Source organism: Podarcis vaucheri (assembly GCF_965113315.1).
Source record: "Podarcis vaucheri genome assembly, chromosome: 8".
Lineage (NCBI taxonomy): Eukaryota > Metazoa > Chordata > Lepidosauria > Squamata > Lacertidae > Podarcis > Podarcis vaucheri.
Window position 1 is genome coordinate 4,998,313 of NC_138766.1, and position 26,174 is coordinate 5,024,486.

Genomic DNA, 26,174 nt, shown 5'->3' on the forward strand with positions numbered 1-26,174 from the left:
AAAGGAGCAAGGAAGGCAGAGATATCTCCCCCCCCCCCACACACAGGACAGCTAGAGGGCAAGGCTGCTGCCTCACGCAGCCTGCAACTTCCTGCCATAGAGAGAAAGTGAAACCACAGGAGTGCCACAAGGGTGGGAGCAGAGCCTGCCCACAGCCCCTGAAGCTGCCACCTTCATGGTCAGTTTTAATTTACACAGAGGCTGAATCTACACATAAATAAAAAAGCTGTGAAAATGCTTTTTTTAAAAAAAACATTTTAAAATATATATGGAATTCCCCATAAGCTCACCTGCACCACCTAGTGTCACATTTGTATAATGCACTTAAAGTGCACTTAAAATGTTATCTTTCAGCTGTACAGTGGTACCTCGCAAGACGAAAAACTCGCAAGACAAAAGAGTTTTTCGTTTTTTGAGTTGCTTCACAAGACAAATTTCCCTATGGGCTTGCTTCGCAAGACGAAAAACCGAAAACGTCTTGCAAGTTTGTTTCCTTTTTCTTAAAACCGTTAATACCCAGGGTGACTTCGAGGAGCAACTCATAGCATGCGGTGTGGTAGCCTTTTTTGAGGTTTTTGAAGACTTTGGTGATTTTGAAGACTTTGGGAAACCGTGCTTCGCAAGACGAAAAATTTGCAAGACGAAAAAACTCGCAGAACGAATTAATTTCGTCTTGCGAGGCACCACTGTATAACTAAGTCCCCAAAAGATATGTTTGGCAGTGACCAGTGCTTTTTTTCTGGAGGGCGCAGGGGTATGCATACCCCTAAACATTTTGTGTTGCCCCAACCGACCGACCAATGGACGGATTGACATGCCAGCTGTCTCCACAGTAGCAGCGCAGACTGGAGCTCCATCATTCTCCCCACCAGTGTCCGGAGAGGGGAGTCTGGGGCAGCCGTGGTGAAGATGATGGCACCACCACTGCTGCTCCTCCTCTTGCCGGGCTAGAGTAAGCCAGCGAGCACTGGCCCCTCCTCGCCAAAGCCACCGCCACCAGGGGCCTTCCTGTCCTCTCAGCACCACCCTCGTCCAGGGGTTGGGGGGAGGGAGGGGGAGCAGCCAAAATGAGAGTACCCCTAAACATTTTTTTAGGAAAAAAGCACTGGCAGTGGCCATTCATTCCCCTGCCCTCCAATAAGGTGAATGGCATCCATTCACTTAAGATGGTGGGGAGAATGAGAGCCCTGATCTCAGGGACACCGCAGCCAGCTCCAGTCACATATCACTGCCTGCTCCATCCCAGCAACAAGGAACACAGGGTGGAAGTTGTATTTAAGCCAGCACCCTTGCTGGCAAACAAAATGAGCTTCTCCCATGGCGGCTGCACAGCACTGCAATTATGAAGCGGCAAGGAGCAGCTGATGGCAGCTGGGAGGACGACTCATCAAAGAAGGAGAGCCAGTCTGCAGCTTCAAGAACAAAACCCTCTTGCAGGCAGGATGGGGGGGGGAGCAGAGGGGAGCAGCTGGAAGGAGGAAAAATAAAGAAGGGAAAGAGACAGGAGGCACCACTAGAGAAGCCAGGTCTGCCAGCCCTCACCAGCCATGGTGGAAGTAACTAGGGCAACTCTGTACCTTACCTTCCAGCAGACTTTCCTTGGGGCTGGAGTGGCAAAACCACATCCTCCCCTGTAATATTTTTCCTGTCCCAGTCCCCGCGCCCCATCTTTTTCTTGTGTAAGCCCCTGCTAAGGCACAACTCTGGAGTGCCACAGAAAAGGTCATTGCCATCTACACAAAGACAAAAGGATTCAGTTGTCTTATGCCTGTACAACTCCCTGTAATGTGACCCTTGGGGCCCTAATAACAGACACCCTGAAGCAATAGCAAATCAGCCTCCCTTTTCCGACATTAAGGTCTGGATTCAACTACCTTGTACCTTTAGTGAAAGCCAGCACAAGGACTCCCATAATGGGGCTTTTCTCTCTCCTTGCCTCGTGCCACCCCCAGGCCTCCCCAAATCTGCTCTAGAAGGTCATGAGTGTTAGAAAAACACTGGGGCCTAATTCGAATAGTAGAATGTCTGGCATCTGGTGGGTGTGGCTTTGGTGTTCTGCTCCGGAATTGGCCCCTCCCTTTGTGTGCTCAGTTAAGTTCAGTTAGAGAGACAAACTGTCATTCTTCATTCTTGTCTCATTCCTGCCTTATGATGCTGTTTTAGTTTCCCTCAGATAGTATGTTATTGTGTTACAATTTTCTTTATTATTAAAGCTTTGCTTGACATAAACGTGAGCCGCTTACTTTGCTGAAAGAAAGAAACTCTGCTGAAGAATGGTGGAATATTAAACTGGGTGTGAGGGGATATTTTAATCATCCCACCTTCCACAGCAATGAGAACCCCCAGAACAGCACACATGGGGAAGGGGAGATCATCCCATTGGAAGAAATTACAGAATTAGCTCCTTAGCATGAGGCTAAATTCCAGCCAAATTCACTGGGTCCCAGGGACTCCACTCCAACTGTGTCCTAAGTGCATTATTTTCTTAATATGTTTATGGTTCCCACTGAATTCTAAGGGCAAGTAGACTAGCTGTTAGAAGAAGCACAGTTCAGTGATTAAGTCCCCCCACCAACAATTCATTTACTTTCTACCATGTAGGTGGATGGCGTTCATTTACTTGTATGTCCAAAAAAAAGTGTGTGGCACATGTGGCAGTGCTTGTACAAAATGCCCTTGACACTGGGCATGGCCTCTGTGGAGAAGGACCCTGCAGTGGTAGAACTGGGTCTCTGTCCACAGCGCACAGAAAGACTCTTTGCACCCCTTCATGGGCTCCCACCACACACTCCACCAACCTCTACCACAACCTCTCAGCATGCCTGGCATTTTGATAGTACCTATAAAATTTAATCACAGGGGTTTTAAAAACAAGCAACCATAATCTCAGTGTTTCCATGTTGATAAAATTACAGAATTAAGAGAAATGCTGCAAATGCCTTCAGAAGCATAGGTTGTATTTTGCCACAAATCTTGTTACTTCTGTGTTGCTCATGCATGATAATCAGTAATCCATAATAGACTGGATGGGAGCCAACCAACTGATGCTCAGCCCAGGAAATCAGAGGCGGCTCACCTGCACTAGGAGGTTTGATTTAACCTCTTCTGGGTTAAGCCTAAAGCAGAGACAGTGAGTGATGCATAAGCATTTAGCACATGTTCCAAAAGAAGTACAGTATGTTTTTATTTTCTCCAGTGTTTCTGGACCAAGCCCATTATTTGATCTCCTTCATGAATTTGTATCTTGCCTTTTAGGAAAACTTTCTTACAATAAAATCAGCTTACAAATCATATTCTAAATTACGCAGCAACATATACACAAAACAAATGTGCAGCAACATAGAAACATCATAATTATAACCAATAACACACGGTCACAAAACAATTAAACTGCAGCAGCCAGACAGGATATTGAAACATTAAGATTATTGTTATTATTTATTAGTTGCTTATTGCACAAATGTCTCTGACCGACTTACAGCATATTTTAAAACCTAAGCCCAAGGAAAAAATGCACAGTATTACTACATAAAAACCACATACATTATTTTTTTAAAATACACGGAGACATATACACAAACATAGGACCCAACTCCTAGGGACGATGGGGGCTTCGGCCACCACAATAAAATATTTGAGGGGGCCGGGCCCCCACAAAGTTGATGGGCATTCCCACACAAATGGTGTGTGCGCACTGTGTTATGTGATTATGCAGGGCAGCATTTATCTGGGCCCCCACAATATTTTATTCAAGTTGGCACTCTTGCACACAAAACAACACTCCCCAATAACAGTAGCAGAATGCTCTGATAGCATGCTAACAGCACGCACAAAGACATGAGATCACAAAATAAATCTGCACCACAGTAACAGCAATCCCATCAAAATCCTTAAGGGTGTACACCTAGGGCCTTGGAAGAGAGCCACAGGAGTTTGCTGCTGTCCCTCTCACAGGTGAGGGACGGAGAGGAAAGGGAGATCTGCAGACAGAGCAGAGATCTGTTGCCACTGTGGAAGCCACCAGTGCCCAGCGGAGCCATAAGTACTCCAACTGGGATAGGAGGGGACAAAGGGCATACAGAGCCATGTTTTGGGGGTGGGGGTTAGATGTGCCCACATGACACATCTAAGCCGCTCTTTTTTTCTCCAGCCTTCCAGCCTGGGTAGATTGAGCACAGCAAGGGTTGGGATCGGTCAGTTCTACTTCTACACACACCCCCTCATCAGACTGGTGTATAAAATTACAAAAAGGCAGTAGTAAACAAATAAATGTAAATGGCCACTTAAATGTGGTAGACTTGTAAAAATAGTTAAAGGCTATTGGGAAATTATATAGAATGAAATTAAAAAGATGATCAGGTTGATGATTCCCAAGACACCCGAAGCTTTTCTTATAGGAATTATAGATAATGATGTACCAAAAGAGTTGGTTAACTCATTTATGTATATCATAGCAGCAGCACGAATACTGTATGCCCAGGGATGGAAAGAAGAAGTTCCAACAAAGGAAGAATATGTGGAACAGGCAAGATTAACAGCAAATATTAGAGATCAAAATGACGAAAAAATCCTTTGAGGTCTAGAAACCTTTTATTGAGTATTTAAAGAACTAACTATAGCAAGATGAAATCGCATGCAAGCAACAGCATTAATTACTAAGATAAATAGGTTAAAATTGATGTATTGAATAGTATATGCGAAATATGCAGCATTCAAGAGTAAATACGGAAACCATGGAAGGGGAGAATGGGAAGTCAAAGGATAAAGTAATTTACAGTACATCTTAAAATTTGTAAAGTTTTTTCTTTCTGTGTGAAAAACCAATAAATAAGAGTTAGAAAAAACAAAATAAAATAAATGGGCACTGAGATGGTGTACTTCCCCCAGTGCACAAACACATGCCCCCCCCCCTCCGGGCGCCATGAAGGGATGCTCTGCTGCTGAGTATGAATCACACTGAAGTAAATGGAATCTTAAGTAACTTGCAGTCATCTCTTGCAGATTTCCCCCCATTAAAATCAGTGGATGATTTAAATATAGACTAACAAAAGGGCATGAATATAGTAAGAAATTCATCACATCCATTAAGAAGCATTAGGTGGGGTGTGCGTGTGCATATATGTATTTGATCAAGGTTTTAAAGGTTAATCATCATTAAGGTTGCAGTGTTTAACACTGTTAAAAAGTATTGAGTTCAGTATGGTTTACTTTTGAGTAAACATGTGCAGAACGGTACATGCAAAATGTAAAGGCTGTAAAAATGCTTATAAAGCAAACTAACGCACCCAAAACTGCACATACCACATCCTGAGCTAATTTACTTGCCCATTTACACAACTAAAATAAATAAGATAAAATAAGGCTAGAAGAGATCTGAACAAAATTAAGGCTCTGGAAGTTTACAAATAGGTTCCACTCTTGAAAAAGAAATACTCTCCTGTAATCTCTAGTTATTATTAAAATTGTGACATCAGAGGAGTATCCATTGCTCCAAACCTTTAAATGTCTTTCCAAGTTTTTCAAGCTGCTCTTTGAAGAGAACAAAAGAAATAAACAGCAGGATGTGACTCTATCTGACCACATACTGAGTGCATGAGACAATAACATACCTCCACAAAGAGCTCTCCAATACTTTGCCCATATCACTGTGGTAATACTTGGTAAGGATCAGAATCACCTAAAGGAAAACAAATGAATAAGAGAACTAAGGTATTTATGTCAGACAACAAAAATAATAAACAGCAGCATGCAATTAAATAAATAAATGTCAAGACTTTGAGTTCTTAAGAGTTATTTTATGTTTACCCTCATCTAAGACTGTCCCACTGAAATCAGGATTGGGTGGTAAAAGTGTTTTTTTAATAATAATGAATAAAACCACAAGCAAACACAAGAACTATGCACATACTACAATTGAACTATTTTCCGAGCTTATATTTACATAAAAAGGTAAAGGTAAAGGGACCCCTGACCAGTCCAGTCGCAGACAACTCTGGGGTTGCGATGCTCATCTCGCTTTACTGGCCGAGGGAGCCGACGTTTGTCCGCAGACAGTTTTTCCGGCTCATGTGGCCAGCATGACTAAGCTGCCTCTGGTGAAACCAGAGCAGCGCAAGGAAACGCCGTTTACCTTCCCGCCAGAGTGTTACCTATTTATCTACTTGCACTTTGACGTGCTTTCGAACTGCTAGGTTGGCATGACCTTCTGACTGGCAAGCCCTAGGCTCTGTGGTTTAACCCACAGCACCACCCGCATTCCCTTATATTTACATAGCTAACATATATAAGAATTAATGGAAGGTACTCCCATGTCAGTATGTATGTGTTGTGTGTGTGTGTGTGTGTATATATATATGTGTGTGTGTGTGTACACACACACACACACACACACACATATATATGTATATGTGTGTGTGTGTGTCAGCCTAAAAGCAACACACTACCCCACAAATTTTTTTTGTTTTGAATATGATAAATTATTTCTTTGCTAAATTGAGCTTCTGTGAGAGTCTACAATAAATAAATAAATTATATTATTGAAATAAGGTCAGAAATGCATAATGCTCAAAGAAATAAAATATTAATTTATTGGTTACTTCATACTATTCAATAATGTTACAAAACTATTATTTTTTGAACTTTACAATCCATCTTGGCAAATGGGCTGCCACTTACTGTCACCATCAAATGTGGGCCATATATTCAGTGGTGAAGCTGCATGCTACGCTACCAGGGACGGAGAGCAGGCGGGGTGTGGCTGGTGCCCCCCGGGGGCGTGGCGTGCATCCCAGGGGCGTGGCACACGTTCTGGGAGCATGATGCGCTGCCTGTGGGGGCATGGCGCCCGGCGCGCAGGTGGGTGGCAACATGTGTCTGGGGGAGCCACCGCGATGGCAACCTACTGGAATAGTCCGCGCCCTCCGCACTCCTGTTCCTCTGCCAGTGCATATATTAGGTACTAACATCCACAGGATAATCAGTATTACGGGGGGGAAACCATTGTTTTTAAAGTAGCTGTATTATTTACTGATAATGAAAGCTTTTGAGTGTACGGTTTTTCATTTAAGCAGTTATGGAGCAATTAAGGCCACATCTGCACCAAGCATTACTATATCACTTTAACAGTGGCTTCCCCCAAAGAATCCTGGGAACTGTAGTTTGTTAAGGGTGCCAAGAGCTATTGAGAGACCCATATTCCCCTCACAGCGCTACACTTCCCCAGTTTCCTGTGAAGAGGGATTAGTTGTAGCTCTGAATAGGAGTCTCTTAACAGTTCTCAGTGCCCATAAGAAACTACATTTCCCAGAATTCTTAGGAGGAAACCGTGACTATTAAAGTGACACGATAGCACTGCAAATGTATGGTGTGAGAACCTCAGAGCGGCTTATAAAAGAGTCCCAGAAAATATTCCAGCCAGGCACTAGTCAACACAAGAGACTATTAATTATTATTAGCAATACCGCTGGTTAAGAACTTAATTCGTTCTGGAGGTCCGTTCTTAACCTGAAACTGTTCTTAACCTGAAGCACCACTTTAGATAATGGGGCCTCCCACTGCTGCCGCGCTGCCACAAAACGATTTCTGTTCTCATCCTGAAGCAAAGTTCTTAACCCGAGGTACTATTTCTGGGTTAGCGGAGTCTGTAACCTGAAGCATATGTAACCCGAGGGACCACTGTATCTGGAAAACTCAAGAATCACTTAATAAAGAGTTACAGTTTGAAGCTTTGAATTAGATACCAGTGGCAACTATGGAAAATATGCCTAATCTGTTTGGCTAAATGGATTCTTTAACTGCCCTTATGCCTGGAAGCTGAAACCAGAAACCTCCACCCTAAAACCTCACCAGAACAATGAACTGAGTAGAGGAGTTGTGTAGGACTAGAACAACATGCACATATTCAAATGCCCTATCTAGATAAATCATTTTCTGATTTAATACAATGATTAACAAATTAAGCAAAAGTGACTCTTGCTTGACACAGAGAATAACAGGCTTGAGCAGTTTAAAAAAACAGTTGACAAACACAGGTTTTCAGCAGCAAATATGGTTAGATTGGGGTTTAATGCTGCAGTCTAGTGGATATCTAGATTAAAGAAAGTAAAGGGAACTGTGTAACGCAATGTTTTCCATGAGCTTAGGGCTGACTGGCCCTAGGTAACTCAGTGAGCTAATGGCTGACTGAAGATTTGAACTCAGGTCTCTCCAGTCCTAGTCTGGCACTTTCATCGCACTACACCACAGAAGCTCTCCATTAGAGCAGCCACCATCATCTGCCTTTTTTTTTGTTAGTTGTTTCTCTTCACCTTTCAATCCAGAAGGACCTTCAAGGCAGGACAGGGTGAGACAACCACCTCAGGTGACAGGATGGGCAGGGACAGCAGATTCAGCCCCCGCCAAACGCATCACCTACTGCTGTCACTGTGGCAGCAACAGTTGCCACACAGTCCTTGGAGGCCAGATCTGCTGCCTCCTGGCAGTCTCCACAATGCCACCTCTACAGCAGCCTCATGGTGAACAGAAGGTGCTTCCGGTCTCCTCCCACCCTTGTTTCTGATGTACATCTTCACTCATCCCTTCTTCCCTGGCAGTGTGTATGTGCGCATCTTGTGGATAGCCTCAGGTGCCAAACTGTCTTGGGATTGCTCTGCTTCAAGGTAACTTACATAGAATAATAAAATCCAACTGGAGCTGCTTCCATCTCCTCTGACACGTAGCACAGCTCTGGGTCTCATACTCATGCCTCAACACTCGCTGCCGCCACCAATCCTCATTAGGCCGCTGCAGCTGTGCCGCGTCCGCTTTCATCCTACCTTATTCCTCAGACTGCTGGCAACTGGGTGATCAGTTGTCTGGCTACATGCATTCCACTGGGAATGCAAGCTGCTTTTAAATAATTCTTGTTAAGACGGCCATCAGCTTCAAACAGTCAAAATAAAAGCGATCACCGTTCAATCCAGGGACCCACAAACACGCTGCCTCCTGTGGATCTATCTGTGTTTCCCCACAAAAGTAATCACCAGGAGGGACAACAGGGATAGCTGGATTCCCTTCCTCTCCAGAATTTAGAGGAAGGTACAACAGAGTCCATATATGACAGGCCCTGGACAAGACCAGTAGTTGGTGTCAGGAGATTTCCCTCTAATGTAAGAGCTTCTTTAACTTCTGGAAGGAGTGCTCTGTGAACAGATAGCCCCTCACTAGACCTGTGAATGGTCACATCTCACGTGAGAGACAGAAACAGGAGAAATTAGTTTTAACACATGTGCTCTGAAACCCAACCTAGGCTGCATTCACACTGCAGTTTATTCAATTACCCTGAGCATTCCTTAATTGCTGCATCATATTATAGCTTTCATATGACATAAAAGCCACTTCTGTAAAACTAATGGGATATAGTGCATGTTTAGCACTTATTTCTGTGTTATTTGATCCCCCTTAACCCAAAAAATAAAGGGGGGCAAAGTTACGAAATTTTGGGCAGTATGTCAGCGTAGTGTTCTTTCCTGCTGTTTTCAAGGGGGGGGCATGGGGGCAACAGAAGCATGTGTGTGAAGAAGGCTGGGGGAATAGAAAACTGTCCAAGGTTGTTCATTGTTGTGTCACTCCATGGCCATGGGTGTGAATGAAATTCAGCATGTCATGCTGGTATATTGGTTAAAAATCCACAAATTCATAATACAACAGGTACTGCAGCGTGAAAGAATCATTAGAAAACAGGAGAGAAGTGTTAGCATTATAATCAAGAAAACTAATGCAATATTCTCCACCTCTGAATACACCCTGTGCTCTTGCCCTCTGCCCCAATACCTCCCACCCACCAGAATTTTTAAAAATATCTGTCATATGCCATGTTTGGTAAATTATTATGAAAGTAAATGCTAATGGTAACAAAATGCCCCAAAATTAAGTTCACAATGCTTCTATCATATTAGTGCTCAAAGGAATGACTCCATGACATGAAGGTAGAAATCCTGCGACCAAGAAGAGTGGTAAAACCTGAAAAACTGCCGATACAGAGTACACAGATATACAGTCCTTTGTAAACCTCAGGTATCCATGTAGCAGACCACCTGCATTCATGGCTGTGTTTTGGCAAGAGGCATTGAAAAAGCCACAGTCTACCAGCTTATCAATTTATAAGCATAAAATACAATAGATACAGTTTCCTTCTGCAACCATACCAGTAATCAATTTAAATTTTCCTTGACACTTGGCATGGAGCTCAATTTAAAGAGGGAACATACAATTTATTTGTTTCAGTTTCCTAAATCTTCCCTACATCAAACATCCTAAATACTGATAATGTACATTTTTTTGTATTCACTGTCACCAATAACCTTTAGTCTAAGTTCTTTCTCTATAGCAGTGGTTATTCAATGAGCTGCATTAATATTTAGTATTTTATACTATTTTTATCACACATTTTTTCTTTATGTGCTGAAATACTACATTAGAGCTTCCTAAACTGAACTATGCACTGGTGCCAATTAATTTTTGGGCCCAATTCAAATGCTGGTTTTGACCTATAAAGCCTTAAATGGCTCAGAACCAAAATACCTCAAGGACCATCTCTCCCCATATGAACCCGAGTCCTGTGATCATCTTCTGAGGTCCTTCTTCATGTGCCCCCTCCATGAGAGTTTCAGAGGTTGACAACACGAGACCAGGCCTTTTCTGGCGTGGATCCTTGCTCGTAGGATACTCTCCCTAGGGAGGCTTTCCTGGCACCTTCGTTACAAAAACTTTCCCCTATAATCAGGCATTTGGCCTTTAACTATATGTGGCCTTTTTGAAGAGGGTGGGGTGTTTCTAATGTATTTCTCTGTCCTCTTAGTTTAATGTATTTATGTGGGATTTACTGTTGGTTTCATTGGTCGGTTGGTTGTAAGTTGCTTTGGGTTGCCCTGGGCAGGATAAGGTGACTAGCAAATTTAATAAATATATAGGAACAAAAATAAGAACAATTCCCCAGCATCAAAATAAGCTTCATTGTCCCTTTGTCCTTTCCTGTGTAGAATTCAAACTGTGAATATCCAGCTGAGAACATAAGAAGCTTCCCCACATCAAGTCAGACCTTTGGTCCGTCTAGACCAGAGCTTTCCAAACTTTTCATGTTGTTGACAAACTTTTTAGACGTGCATCATTTCGTGACACAGTAATTCAGTTTTACTAGCAAACCAGAGGTAAACGTACCCCTTTCCAGCCCTGGGAAGAGAGCGGGGAAGCATTCGTGTGACACGCCAACACACTAACGTGTCACACAGTTTGGAAAGCTCTGGTGTAAAGAATCAGTCTCCCCTTCACTGCCAGCAGTCTCTGTTTTTCCTAATTAACTTTTGACACATTATCCCATTTCCTTCTCCCTCATGTGTTGAGTTTTCTCAATTGCAAGCCTGCAGGCAGGGCCAGGTCTATTAATTTTCCATTTGGAATCTGGTACAGTGATAGACATAGTCTAATCCACAGGGGATGGTGTTGAATCTCTTTTAAAGTCACCTAATCTAGGTTGGTTTTTCAATGGGCCCATGGGCAAGAGACAATAATTGCTTCCTCCCCAACCCTGCACTCGCCCCAAAGGAAGAGCACCAAAACCCCTCCTTCGCACGGCACTATAACAAAGCCACCACTTTAGGATTTTAAGTCTGAAACCTTTCTCTCAAAGCCTCCGTCATCCCTTGGCAGCAATGAAAAGTGGGACAACCGTCTTCAGAGACGGCTGTACTCAGAATTTGCTTCTGTAAAAATGGAAATAATGTCCAAAATACTCACAACTGATAATTATTGTGAAGACAGATGGAAGAAGGGACTGGTTTTTAAAAGTGGAGCTCACTCTGTATCAACGTTCATAAAGTACAGCACTGGTAATCCCAGTGTTTATTAGCAACGACTATATGGAATATGTTTATTACATGTTTATTATAGAAAGAGAAATTCAAATAAGCATCAAATCAAACGTAAACTATGAAGCTGTAACATAGAACTATTTTTATTTTTATTAAAATATTAAAGATTCAAGGCACAGTCTAGATCTCCTCCCAGTGTCAACACAGGTAAAGGATGGGGACCTGAGAGCAAAAAGGTTAATGGTGGTGAAGAGAGGTTGGAAGGAAAAGGATTTCCAGCACAGGAAAATCCTTTCTCTTCCTTGGCTACAGATGTAAGATTTTCAGAAATGTTGAAGGCACAAAAAATGGAAATGTTGGGAGAGACTGAAACATAAGAAACAAATAACTGCAAATGAGATGCAAACTTACTTTGCGACATTAAGAACATAAACAACATTGTGTATAACTTTGCACATAAAAGCATACTATATGATAGACTAAATGAGTAAAATGGTCTTCATTTTATTGAAACAATAACAGCACATACTAGGCGGAGCTGCTACATCCAAAGGCTCCTATCTTAGTTGTGAAAATGGGCTGGGGCGGTACAGAATAAAAGTTGAAAACAGAAACTATCAGCAATGTAATAAACAAAAGGAAATGTCTATTATGTGGATTTAAAAATGGTCTCCTCTCTTTACCATTGGCATTTTCTGGAAAAAGAAGAAAACGTTCAGAAACCTTAACACCTCTTTTTAGTCTAACAACGGGATTGATAAACAGCAATCCCTGTTGCAAACTGCTTCCTGATCTCTGAAAGCAAGGGGGGCACACCCAGTATCAGCCTCTAGTTTAACAGATCACAGGATGAAAGAATGCATGTGTCACCTGCAACAAAATGTTGCAGTGCGAAGTGCTTCTGTTCAGGGTTCCAGGCACTTCATTCTATTTCCTCTTCCATTTCCCCTTCCCAAGCAGTCAGTCCTCCTTCCATGGCAACAAAGAGTGCTCACTAGACTGGGCATTGGGGGGGGTATCCCCCTAAGAGTTACTTAACATATTGTTACGAGTTTTGGAGGGGGGCTCATTCCCCTAAGTTCCTGGGTGGCAGCTCCTCCCCACAGCTCCTAGATTTAGTAAAAGTTAGAATTAATTAAGGTTTGATTAAACTTGGCCAGACAGGGAAACCCCCTGGATTTAGTTTTGCCAGGGGTCGGCAAGGTTTACTGGCCATGGGCCGGATCACTCCCCTGGAGATCGTCCGTGGGCCGGACTGGTGCAGCATGACGTCAGAAATCGCGTCTGCACATGTCCGCAGCACCAGAAATCACAAGAGAGCCAGTGTGGTGTAGTGGTTAAGAGCGGTAGTCACGTAATCTGGGAAACCGGGTTCGCGTCTCCGCTCCTCCACATGCAGCTGCTGGGTGACCTTGGGCCAGTCACAATTCTCTGAAGTCTCTCAGCCCCACTCACCTCCCAGAGTGTTTGTTGTGGGGGAGGAAGGGAAAGGAGAATGTTAGCCGCTTTGAGACTCCTGAAGGGGAGTGAAAGGCGGGATATCAAATCCAAACTCTTCTTCTTCTTCTTCTACCCAGACGCCAAAAATCGTGCTCCCGCAGAAGCGATTTTCAGTGTCTGGACATGTGCAGATGCGATTTCCGGTATCTGCGCGGGCGGCTCGTGGGCCAGTAAAACCATCTTCGTGGGCTGCATCCGGCTCATGGGCCACACGTTGCCGACCCCTGAGTTATGCTAAAGAGTCACGGTGGCTAGGCAGAGCTGGCTGGCTGGGCCATTAGCAGGAGACAAAAGCCAGGGGTGGCCGTCCAGGAAACCACTGGAAAACAAAGGGGAGTGGTCCCCTTCTTGGCTGGGTGCTAGTGGAAAGAGGAAAATGCAAGGTTTAGGGCTTCAGCTTTGAATGCCGTAGGCTTGGGGAGGTCCTTGGAGTTGGTTGGCAGAGAAAATGAGAAGATGGGGCAGAGGTCCAAGTGAGCTGGGCAGGACTAGCTGGAACCAAGAGACACAGAGGATGGCTTTTTGCCACCCTTTGAATACAAGGCTACCCTGAATGGGGAAGCCAGACCCCCATAGGATGTGAATAATCTGCAATCCCTCCATCTAAGTTCAGGTTGTATATAAACCAAATATCATTTAAAAAACCACCATAGTCTCTACTGTGCCTCATTTTGGAACTCCCTCCCTGCAGAAGCCAGACTGGCCCCTTCCTTGTCTGGCAGGTGACGATTCCCACAAGAGGAGGTGGACTCGCCTTCCTTGGAGTTTTGTTTTGAAGCAGAGGTTGGATGGCCAACTCTCATGGAAGCTTTAGCCTAGATGCTTGCATTGTGGGGGATTGGACTTGATGACACTTGGACACCTTCCAGCTCTAAGATTCTATGGTTCTATTATTTATATTACTTTCATTTCATTTTTTGATCTTAGTTTTTTTGGGGGGAGGACTAAGATCATGTCCACTGGGCCCATCACCTCCTGGCAAATAGAAGGGGAAGAAATGGAGGCAGCGAGAGATTTTACTTTCTTGGGCTCCATGATCACTGCAGATGGTGACAGCAGTCACGAAATTAAAAGACGCCTGCTCCTTGGGAGAAAGGCGATGGCAAACCTAGACAGCATCTTAAAAAGCAGAGACATCACCTTACCAACAAAGGTCCGCATAGTTAAAGCCATGGTTTTCCCAGTAGTGATGTATGGAAGTGAGAGCTGGACCATAAAGAAGGCTGATCGCCGAAGAATTGATGCTTTTGAATTATGGTACTGGAGGAGATTCTTGAGAGTCCCATGGACAGCAAGAAGATCAAACCTATCCATTCTGAAGGAAATCAGCCTTGAGTGCTCACTGGAAGGACAGATCCTGAAGTTGAGGCTCCAATACTTTGGCCACCTCATGAGAAGAGAAGACTCCCTGGAAAAGACCCTGATGTTGGGAAAGATGGAGGGCACAAAGAGAAGGGGACGACAGAGAACGAGATGGTTGGACAGTGTTCTCAAAGCTAGCAGCATGAGTTTGACCAAATTGCAGGAGGCAGTGGAAGACAAGAATGCCTGGTGTGCTCTAGTCCAGGGGGTCACAAAGAGTCGGACATGACTAAATGACTAAACAACAACAACATTTCATTTTAGATTTCTATTTTGTATTTTAAATTATATGATTCTGTCATTCTAAGCAGCACCTGGAGTTCATGCTTGGCAATGTCCCAGTCTGCCATCGGTGCTGACTTTGGTGTGATCCTGCCCAAAATCGGTGCTGGTGGTTCTGCCACTTCTCTGCCATCAGCAAATTCTGCGGTTTCACAGCATATTGCCAGCAAGCACTAACAGGAGTGGAAAGGTTAATGCATATGTGCCTATGTGTCAGATAAATATTTTATTGCAGCACCTCTTCTATCCCTTTGAATCTTCCATCACACAAAGATGAAGCAGAAACTGAAGGTAATGAACAAGCTGCTGGCACAGATGTATAACATCATTTCAGCTCCTGTCAGGGGTTCAGGAGCAGAGACGCAGAGAAGGGAGGAAGCAGAGAGCGAGGGGGAGGAATCCGAAGGGAAAATGAGTGATGATGACGACCCGAGATCTCCAAGCCTAAGCAGTGAGTCAGAGGACTCCCAAAAGGGAGCCCCAGTGAGCAGAGCAAGGGGGGGATCCGGGGGGACACCCCAGGAGGAAGGGAACAGAGGAGATTCAGAGAGTAGCAGCTGGAAGTCGGGACCCACGCTCATAACTGAGGGCGGCAGCAGCTGGAAGTCGGGACCCACGCTCAAGACTGAGAGCAGCAGGGAGGAAGGTAGCCAGGCATCGGGTTCCGGAGGCTGTCAGCAGGAGGGAGGGCACGAGTCAGGGGTGGTCACGCCCTCCTCAGAGAGCGAGGCAACGGTTAAGAGGAAAGTAGAGAGTTGGGCGCGCGCGCCAAGTTCAAATGCAGCGGAAGCTGGAGCAGTAAGCAGCCCGGAGAGTGAGCCAGGTCCTAAAGCCCGCCGCAAGGAGGCAGAAGGATCAGGGGGGTCAGCGTCAGAGGAGAGTAGAAGGGAGGAGGCCCAGGGGGGCAGAAGGACCCAGAGACGTAGGGAGAGGCGAAGGAGGTGGAGCAAGGCTAGGGTATTAAGCTGGTGTGCAAGAGGCGGGGACTCAGACGGGTCTTCGCCGACCTAGGGCAGAAGGTGTAGAGCTGCACGCTGCAGTTCGGAAATGAAACCTGTAACTTAATAAAGACTCTTATAAAGTGAACGCTGGCGGACTTGGTCCTATGTGAGCTGGGACTGGGTGGCAGCCCTGACAGTAAGACCCGTCACACAAAAGCTTCGGACACCTGATATCTCGCAGCGGAGAGAGAGGCAGCTGGAGGAGGGGATCGGTGTTTGGGAGCAAGCTCACGACGGTTAGCAGAGATGACGGAAGCAGAGACAGTTGCAGCGCTGCAACAGGCAGTTACCCAATTGAACGCGGAGGTACTGGCATCCAAGAAGAGGGAGGAGGATGCGGCAGCCGCCTACAGAGATCTCCACGCCAGGTTTGAAGCATGGGTTAAACACGGGCAGCCAGGACCCAGACCGGAGGGGGTTGGGTTGGCACGGAGAGCAGGAGGGCTTGTGGCTCACTTCGATGGGAATTTACAACAGTACCCCAATTTTCGAGCAGACGTAATGTGCGCACTGCAACTGCTGGCAAAAGACTTTAGAGATGAGGAAGAGAAAGTGGGGTTCATACTATCCCATTTGCATGGGGATGCTAAAGCGTGGCTACGCAATTTGTGGAGGGATAAAGATCCGGCGCTTCAGAATGCAGATGCCTTTATCAAAGCGATGGATGCGTGTTTTTTGTCTACTATTGATGTGGATCTTGCCCGACGGGAGATTCATGGACTAAAACAAGGGAGGGCAAGCGTCCGGCAGTACCACGCCCGCTTTTTTGCGCTGGTCAGTGCCTTAGAGTGGGACCGGGATTCGCCCCCCGTCAGAGACCTGTTCTGGGAGGGTCTAAGCTCTGCGGTCAAGGATGAAATTGCAAGGGGGGAGAGGCCCCGAAGCACGCAGGAGGTGGTCCAAAGGGCGCTGACTGTGGGGGTGAGGCTGGAAGAACGTCCATGGTGCAGAGATGAAGGACGTGGAGGGCGCGAAGCAGCGAGAAGTTTCTCTTTCGTTCCAAGAGAAGCAGCGCGTGCGCAATCCACACCTCCGCCTGGAGGGGGAGGGGAACCGATGGAGGTTGGAGGTGCAAGGGCTCAGTCAGCAGCCAGAGCCCAAGCACCGACAGCAGTGAAAGCGAAGCCTCCTAGAGGGAACAGGAAGTGTTACATCTGCGAGGATCCAGGCCATTTGGCGAAAGAGTGTCCCCGGAGGCTCCACAAGCACACTGCAGCCTCAGCAATGGTGACTGCAGCAACGCAGCAAGGAGAACCACAGCAGGGAAACGACGATGTCTGGCTGGAGACAGAGGCACTGGGGCCCAGCCAGACGCATCAGTGAAGCAGTCCCCAGCGATCTTGCAACCCACGGACCCCCTCCCACCCAAACCAGTAGTGCAGCTCACAGCATCTCTCCAGCTACCCGATGGCGTCACTATCGAAGTGCCGCTTTCTGTGGATTCTGGAAGCAACGCAGACTTTATAGCGCAGGATTTTGTGGAGCAGCACGCTATACAGCTACTGCCTGCCACTCTGCCCCTGCAAGTCGTCACAGTGGATGGCAGAGAGTTGCTAGGGGGGCAGGTGGTGAAGCAAACGCCACCGATGGTGATGCGCCTTGGCAACCACAGGGAAGTCATCAGTTTTAATGTCACCCAACTGTCGGACACGCCCATTGTGTTGGGCATGAGTTGGCTGGACAGGCACAGTCCGACACTGGCTTGGTACCAGAGACAGCTGATCTTCGGCTCCTCTTATTGCGCAGAACACTGCATCCTGCCCAGACAGGAGGGAGAGGAGGAGGAATCACAACTGCAGTTGGGAACGTTGCAAGCAGTCCCCCACAAATACGCAGACTTTCTGGAGGTCTTCTGCGAGAAAGAGGCTGACAAGCTACCACCGCACAGGCAATATGACTGCAAGATTGACCTCCTACCAGGGGCGACGCTGCCGAAAGGGAAGCTGTATTCCATGTCTGAGGACGAATTACAGGAACTCAAACAGTTCATAGATCACAATTTGCAGCGCGGTTTCATCCGGGAGTCCAGGGCAGTAGGGGGCAGTCCTGTTTTCTTCGTGAAGAAGAAAGATACGCCCCAAAAAAGACTGGTGGTGGATTTTCGCCTCTTAAACAAGATGACCAAGCCTTCTGATTTCCCCATGCCCAGGATTGACGACCTACTAGCGACGGTGCGCAAGGGACGCGTGTTCACCAAGTTGGACCTGCGAGGTGCGTACAATCTCATCCGCATGAGGGAGGGCGATGAGTGGAAGACAGCCATGTTCACGCCTCTGGGCACCTACGAATACAGAGTGATGCCGTTTGGATTGCAAAACGGTTCTCACTGTTTCCAAGCTTTCATGCATCATGTGTTGGCGGGACTCCTTTACAAGAAGTGCGTCTGCTTTCTGGATGACATCCTGATATTCTCCGAATCGCAGCAAGCCCATGACCAAGATGTTCGGGAGGTGCTGAAGAGGCTGCAGCAGCATAGACTGTACGCCAAACTGGAGAAGTGCCAGTTCGACACGACGGAGGTGGATTTCTTGGGTTACAAGTTGTCGGACAAGGGGCTAGCCATGGACAGCGCCAAGGTTCGTGCGGTGTTGGATTGGAAGAGCCCGCGCAACCGGAAGGAGGTCCAGCGGTTTGTCGGCTTCGCCAACTTCTATCGCAAGTTTATCAAGGGGTTCGCGATGCAGACGGCGGCCATTACGGACACGCTAAGCTCCAAGAAAAAGAAATTCATCTGGACGGAGCAGGCGGAGCAGTCCTTTCAGGCACTCAAGCGTCTCTTCGCGTCGGAAGAGCAACTGCTGCATATCGACCCCAGCAGACCGATGCAGGTAGAGACAGACGCGTCCGATAGAGCAGTGGGAGCTGTCCTGCTGCAAAGGGACCCACAGGGGGTCTGGAGGCCGGGAGCGTTCTACTCCAGAAAGCTCAGCAAGTCGGAGCAGAACTACACCATCTGGGACAGGGAGTTGCTGGCCATTCATGCAGCTTTCAAGGCGTGGAGGCACTTCCTGATCGGCGCCAAGCACACGGTGCAGGTCTGCACGGATCACAAGAATCTGGAGCACTGGCGCACGGCTCAGTTCCTGAACCAGAGGCAGATACGTTGGGCGGAGTTCTTTGCTGACTTCAATTTCCGAATAGAGTACGTCCCAGGCGACACCAACGTCATGGCGGATGCACTGTCCCGCAAACCGCAATACCTCGAAGAGGCGACGCCAGCGGCAGCCATGCACATCTTCGCGCCAACAGCGTGGGCGTGCGCTTCAGCCACAGTAGACCTGGATGCGGTGCGGCGGGCGTTGCAGGACGACTCCTTCGCGCAGGCGAAGATGGCAGAGGTGCACAAGGGCACGGCGAAGGGCGACGAGTTCCAGATACGAGACGGCTTGCTCTTACGTAAAGAGGCCATCTACGTGCCGGGAGACGAACTTCGCGCCAGGGTACTGCAGCAGCTGCACGACGCACCCACGGCCGGGCACTTTGGCACGGAAAAAACGGTGGAATTAGTCGCAAGGGACTTTTGGTGGCCCAGACTGAGAGGGGAAGTCGCGGACTACGTTGCGAGGTGCGACACCTGCCAGAGGGCCAAACCGGTGCACAAACCACCGGCGGGACTGCTGGAACCGCTGCAAACGCCGTTTGAACCGTGGGAGAGAGTGGCCCTGGACTTTGTTACGGATCTACCCAGCTCGAGAGGCAAGACAGCTGTACTAGTGGTGGTGGACTTGTTCACCAAGATGGCACATTTCATTCCGTGTGCGAAGTTGGCCACGGCGGAACAAACCGCCAAACTGTTCATAGATCACGTGTTCAAAGGGCATGGTCTGCCGCGGTCTATCCTGTCCGACCGCGGGCGCCAGTTCGTCTCGAATTTCTGGCAGAAGCTGATGAGTTTTCTAAATGTCAAGGTCGATCTGGCATCAGCAAGACACCCGCAGACCAACGGGCAAGCAGAGAGGGTCAATGCCATCATGCAGCAGTACCTGAGATGCTATGCCAATCAACAACCTGCGACCTGGGTGGATTACCTGCCGCTCGCCGAGTTCGCTTACAACAACACGAAGCACGTGTCCACAGGGGTGACGCCGTTCTTCGCCAACAATGGGAGGAATCCCAGAACCTTCCCGGGACGGGAGAGAGTGGGGGACGGAGAACCACAGACGGCGGACGCGTTCGCGTCAGAGTTGCAGGCGGTACACGATCAACTCAGACGGCAGCTGGAGCTAGCTAAGCACGCCTACAAGGTGCAAGCTGACAAGCACAGGCGGGTTGGCGAAGAGATCCAAGTGGGAGACTGGGTCTGGTTGGCAGCCCACGCAGTGCCGACCAGGTCACTAGCCAAGAAGAAGTTGGGGCACAAGCAAATTGGTCCGTACCAAGTCGAAGCACAGATCAACCCGGTAGCCTTCCGACTGGCGCTGCCGGAGGGTTCTAGAATGCATCCGGTGTTCCACAGGTCGGTGCTCACTCCCTACAAGGCACCTCACAGATTCCAGGAGCCAGGGACGGCACCGAGTCCATTCCGGGAGCGGACGGAGACGCGAGGGGTGACGCAGCAAGACCCCATCAACGGGGTCACGGAGATTTTGGACTCCAGATGGGGGGAAGAGGGAGTCGAATACCTCCTAGCCAGAGAGGGCACCCGGGCCAGCGCCAATAGCTGGGTGCCAGACTACGCTTTGGAGGAACCCCTGCTCAAGGACGAGTTTCATGCCCTTTTCCCACACAGACCCATGCCAGCGAGCTTCTTCGACGACTGGCTGTTCACGCCCACACTTTCTTCCAGCACGTTCCATGGATTCGACTCGGACGGGGAACCCGCACTGAGCACCCGTTCCCCAGAAGGATCGCCGGCGGGTTCGGCGTCAGACACCTCGTATTGGTGGGACGATCGACCGGAGGAGCAATGGCGCCGGAAGTGGCTGGAGATGCCAGGTCGAGCGACCGACGCAGAGACTGACATGGACGTGTTCGGGGAGGACCTTGGGTTCGAGCACGGCGGTACAGAGATGGAAGCGGAACAGGTCAACGTCGGCGACCGCGAGGAGGAAGACTCGGAGGTCTTCAGTTGGCGGCCAACCACGGGGAGCGAACTGTATCCGGCATTCCCTCCCGTGATGATGGAGCACCCAGCACCCACACCTGAAAGCGGGGAGGGGGGAAGGGGGGGGCTTCGAGGGGGGGATGGATGTCAGGGGTTCAGGAGCAGAGACGCAGAGAAGGGAGGAAGCAGAGAGCGAGGGGGAGGAATCCGAAGGGAAAATGAGTGATGATGACGACCCGAGATCTCCAAGCCTAAGCAGTGAGTCAGAGGACTCCCAAAAGGGAGCCCCAGTGAGCAGAGCAAGGGGGGGGATCCGGGGGGACACCCCAGGAGGAAGGGAACAGAGGAGATTCAGAGAGTAGCAGCTGGAAGTCGGGACCCACGCTCATAACTGAGGGCGGCAGCAGCTGGAAGTCGGGACCCACGCTCAAGACTGAGAGCAGCAGGGAGGAAGGTAGCCAGGCATCGGGTTCCGGAGGCTGTCAGCAGGAGGGAGGGCACGAGTCAGGGGTGGTCACGCCCTCCTCAGAGAGCGAGGCAACGGTTAAGAGGAAAGTAGAGAGTTGGGCGCGCGCGCCAAGTTCAAATGCAGCGGAAGCTGGAGCAGTAAGCAGCCCGGAGAGTGAGCCAGGTCCTAAAGCCCGCCGCAAGGAGGCAGAAGGATCAGGGGGGTCAGCGTCAGAGGAGAGTAGAAGGGAGGAGGCCCAGGGGGGCAGAAGGACCCAGAGACGTAGGGAGAGGCGAAGGAGGTGGAGCAAGGCTAGGGTATTAAGCTGGTGTGCAAGAGGCGGGGACTCAGACGGGTCTTCGCCGACCTAGGGCAGAAGGTGTAGAGCTGCACGCTGCAGTTCGGAAATGAAACCTGTAACTTAATAAAGACTCTTATAAAGTGAACGCTGGCGGACTTGGTCCTATGTGAGCTGGGACTGGGTGGCAGCCCTGACAGCTCCTTAAATTGCTTGTAAGACTGGATACCACCAAAGGATATTCCCAGAGCATTTTTGTAAGCTGGCTACATTGGGGTGGGGGTGGATCACAACAAAATGTCTGAATTTTGAAAATAAAAGAAAAAACACAACCTGGGATTTTAGGAAAGGGAGGCAAGGATAATCCTTGAGGAGGCATCTGTTGTTTTCCCAAGGAATGCCCTAGGACAGTGCCAAATTTACCTATAAGTTAAACAAGCTGTAGCTTAGGGCCCCACTCTCTTGGGGGTCCCCCAAAAAAATTAAAGGGGAAAAACTGGATGTACATTTCCAAAATATAACATAAAAAACAAATAAAATAAAACCTAAAATCTAAAATCTAAAGCAACAGGCTTTAGATACCTATTAGGTCGATAAATTACTATATAGCATATATTCAACACAAAAAACAGCAACAATTTGTTGTTGACAAAGGACAGCTGGACATATAAAGGGCCCCATTACCTTCAGTAGCTTAGGGCCTCATCAAACTTAAATCCGGCCCTGCCCAAGGATATATGAGAAACACCTGGTATAATCCGGCTTAGGGTCAAACTACTTGTGACAGTAAATGTTGAATTTCCCCAATCACAAATAAAGCAGGAGGAGGGGGTGTAATTTGAAGTACAACAGGGGCATGCGTGGTAGGAATGGTGATTCTTCATCTTCACCTACACAGCCCTAGCCATGTGATTGGGTTAAGTCTGCATTTAAATACACTAGCTTGCCCTTAGTGTTCTCCCATATGTTCAGATAATGTCAAAGAAAAATCCAGCAATTCCACGATTTGTCCTTATTGTCTGTAAGCAGACATCATTCTGTGAGAGGGCAAATGGCTTGTTGGCTGCATGACCTAGGTAGTAGAAGGCCTTTATTTATTTGCAACAACTATGCTTTAATTGATGTGTGATTATCAGTGTGCAGATTTGCGACGGAAATACATGGTTTACAAAACGGGAAAATTAATTTAGTTAAAAATCATCATTTCCTTGGTGATTTAAAAATCAGTATCTCCTGAATAGTATGGAAACGAAGAGGAACAAACAAAAGGCACGCATGAGGCAATGGTTCAAACATATTCTTAGTCTCCAAGAACCACCAATCCCCCATGTGGGCATAGGAGGAATCTTCAAGTAAGTCCTGAAGAATCCACTCACTGAGAGCACAGTCCCCAAATGCAATGCTAGTGCTGTTCAGAAAGGAGCATTGTGTGTGTATGACTCCCCCCTTTCACTGCTTTCTGCCCACACCAGCAGAAAACTGGTTAAGGAGATCTGATGCTTATATCTTCTATGGTGGAAGATTATGAAAAAGGGTGGCACCAAACAGTCAAGCAGAAGAGGGCTGGGAGATATATTGATATATCAAGATGTCTGAAATAAGGATGGAACCATGTGGAGGTGAATGAAAACACTTAATAGATCCAAATGGACAATGTTGGCCTTGGTTTCAAGATCTACAAATGTTCTTCTTTCCAATAGTTATAGAATTGCAGTTGACCTACCTCAAAGCACTTGGGATTGCTATGTTGCCTTGAGCCCCACCACTAGACCATCCCTTTAGAAATACGTTGCCACTCAGTTGGACGTAGAAAGGGAGAGGAAATACAGTTTTAAGGAGTATCTTAAGTGAGTTTTCTACCATCATCAAATCCTCAACCCCCACAGAAATGAGCTGTCCTCCAGAATAGCCAGAGAGGTTGTGGGTTATCTAATAATACTATCATAGAGTCACTGGGAAACTCAATGCGTTCCTCCCACCACCAAGAACTTGGGAAAACCTTGAAACTTGCAAGTGCTCTGCTTCACCATTCTCCTTCTGTATGCACTGAGATGTGTTAACCACAGTCCTCCAATCAACCATAAGAAACATCCAGAACCCTTTGAGAAGTCACAGAACTCAGTGGGAACCACAGGAGGTGGTGAGGGGGCCACAGCATTTGCATACACGAAGTATTAGATTTGTAGTACATTATGTATTCTTGCTACCTCAGAGTGTAAGAAATGGCTTTCAACAAGGCAATGGATGTTGTATTTCTAAGTATGCATGTAAGTGCACATGTGTGTCAGAGCTAGCCAAAGCATTAGGTAGAGAGGTGCACCCACCTTGGGCAGGCGGCGTTGGCTGTCACAAAAAGACAGCATTGTCATTTTTACAGCCAGGGAAGAAAAAGACAAGGGTTTTCATGGGATTTCCCACTCAGGTACAAACATAATTTTGTGACTAAGCACCTTTTCTTGGCTGGAAGCAGAGCTTCACTTCTGCTAATACAGAACAAAAAATGATACCCCTCCTTGCCCCACCCCCCACGAAGCCAAGTCAAGGTAACCCAAATTATTTTGGCACATGAGGCAGAAAACCATAGAGGTGCTTCTCCCTGGCAACAAAAATGCAATAAGGAATTAAACAACTGGCAATTTGCAGCCTTTTCATGAAACCCCAAATCAGCTGGTCTGGGTTGGGAGAAGGAGCCATTTGCTGCTCTGCCAAAGGAAGCAAATTGTCTGGGGGGTGTTTCAATTTAAATATCCACCATCCATCTTACATGGGGATTACATGCCCAAGTAATTCAGTCGAGATCCAGCAATGTGTTCTCCAGACCATTCACTGGGCCCAAGAGGGACCCAAGAACATCTACCACTCAAGCATCTTGCAGCCACACTGGTGCTCACAACCTCAACTTCACTCGCTCCCAATAACCACAGCAAAGCACTAGCTTCCCTCAAACACCAGCGGCCGCCCTGCCCAGGGCAACTCTGTGTGTGACCAGCAAGACACTTTCCCCATATGTGTGACAACCTGGTCCTATGCCTCTGAAACAACTCCCAAGGCACCGGGGGAAGGAAATGGCATTCCTAAAATGATGGACAGGTGCTGTGGCAAGCATGAAGCTCTTTGGCAGATCATGCATCATTTTTCTATGACCATGTGGAAGGTTCACCAGTAATCTAATCACCAGTAATCTAATTTCTATACTGCTTTATATTGTTAAGGAAAAAACCTCAATGTAGTTTACAGCCTACATTAAGACACCAAATAAAACAATCCAAAATAAAACAATACCAAAGAAAGTCAGATATAAAGTATACATAAAGATTAACAGGAAACTAAAATATTATACATTTCAAAATAAGACATTGCAAAGGAGGTCAGCCACAGAATGTGCATTGCATGCAGCAAAGTTAACAAAAAAATATATCTGAAAAACGGTAAATCGCGATTAGATGAATTGCCAGGGGCGTTTAGACAGACAATACATTTGACAGCACCAAAATACTGAGTGGGAGAAGAGAGCGGGGGCGTCTCCCATTGTTTCGCCGCAACCTAGACTGGGTCTCCCGGTGTTTCCAGCCGGCACCGCGCAGGATTCCGAGGAATCCCCGTCCGATCCAGAAGCCGAGGCGCGCGCGCCTGGCGAACCGGGCGTCGGAAGGCGAGAGGCGGCGCGGAGCCTCGGAGGCGAAGCCCTTTCTGGCGCGTCCCGCTTTCCGCCCGACAGATGGATGAAGGGGGCTCCTCGCCCAGCAGCCACTCGCTCAGCTGGCGGCGGCGGCGGCGGGGAGCCTCGGAAGAAGTCGGAATCGGCAACCCGTCGCCCTCGGGTTAACTCTTCCGCTGCCGGAGCCGGGCCCCGAGACATGCCCGGGACGTGCCCCGGGGTCGGGTCCCCCCTGCCGCCTCCCCAGCCTGACACGTGACTACACCCCCCAACCCCCCCCCCAAACCCTCTTTTCTTTGGCCGGGCGAGGGAGCCGCACTTACGCTGCTGTTCTCGCCCGTCCAGTGCACCATCGCCTGGTTGTGCGCCGCGTCGCCTTTCAGCACGAAGGAGGTGGTGAGCAGCGAGGCCGCCTCCGGAGCTCCCCCGCCGCCGGCGCGACCCCGCAGGCCGCCCGCCTCGTCCCGCGGGCTGCCGCGTCTCGGGCGCCCGCTCCGGTCCGGCGGGCGCGCCGCCCAGGAGGCGCCCAGCGCCAGCAGCAGCAGCAAGCGGAGCGGAGCCGCCCGGCCCGACGCCCCTCCGCGCGCCCCGGCAGCCGCTGCTGGCGCCATGCTCGGCCGCCGGGCAGGGATGCGAGTCTGGCAGGCGAGGCGGGCGGGCGCGGAGGCGGAGGACGGCGGCAGGGAGCGAGCCGAGAGGGAGGCGGGAGCGCGGCGCGGCGGACGCGCGGCGTGG

At 48.2% G+C, this 26,174-nt stretch overlaps 1 protein-coding gene across 1 annotated transcript in view; it reads right to left on the reverse strand.

Moving 5' to 3' along the window:
- SORCS2 (sortilin related VPS10 domain containing receptor 2) overlaps positions 1-26,050 on the reverse strand; it is a gene marked incomplete at its 5' end in the record, with an annotated part of 143,908 nt that extends 117,858 nt beyond the window's left edge. Inside the window, 2 exons of the mRNA XM_082234236.1 lie at positions 5,610-5,677; positions 25,763-26,050. Of these exons, the coding sequence (XP_082090362.1) occupies positions 5,610-5,677; positions 25,763-26,050 (356 nt within the window). The remainder of the gene's footprint in view (positions 1-5,609; positions 5,678-25,762) is intronic.
- Positions 26,051-26,174: the final 124 nt, after the last annotated feature.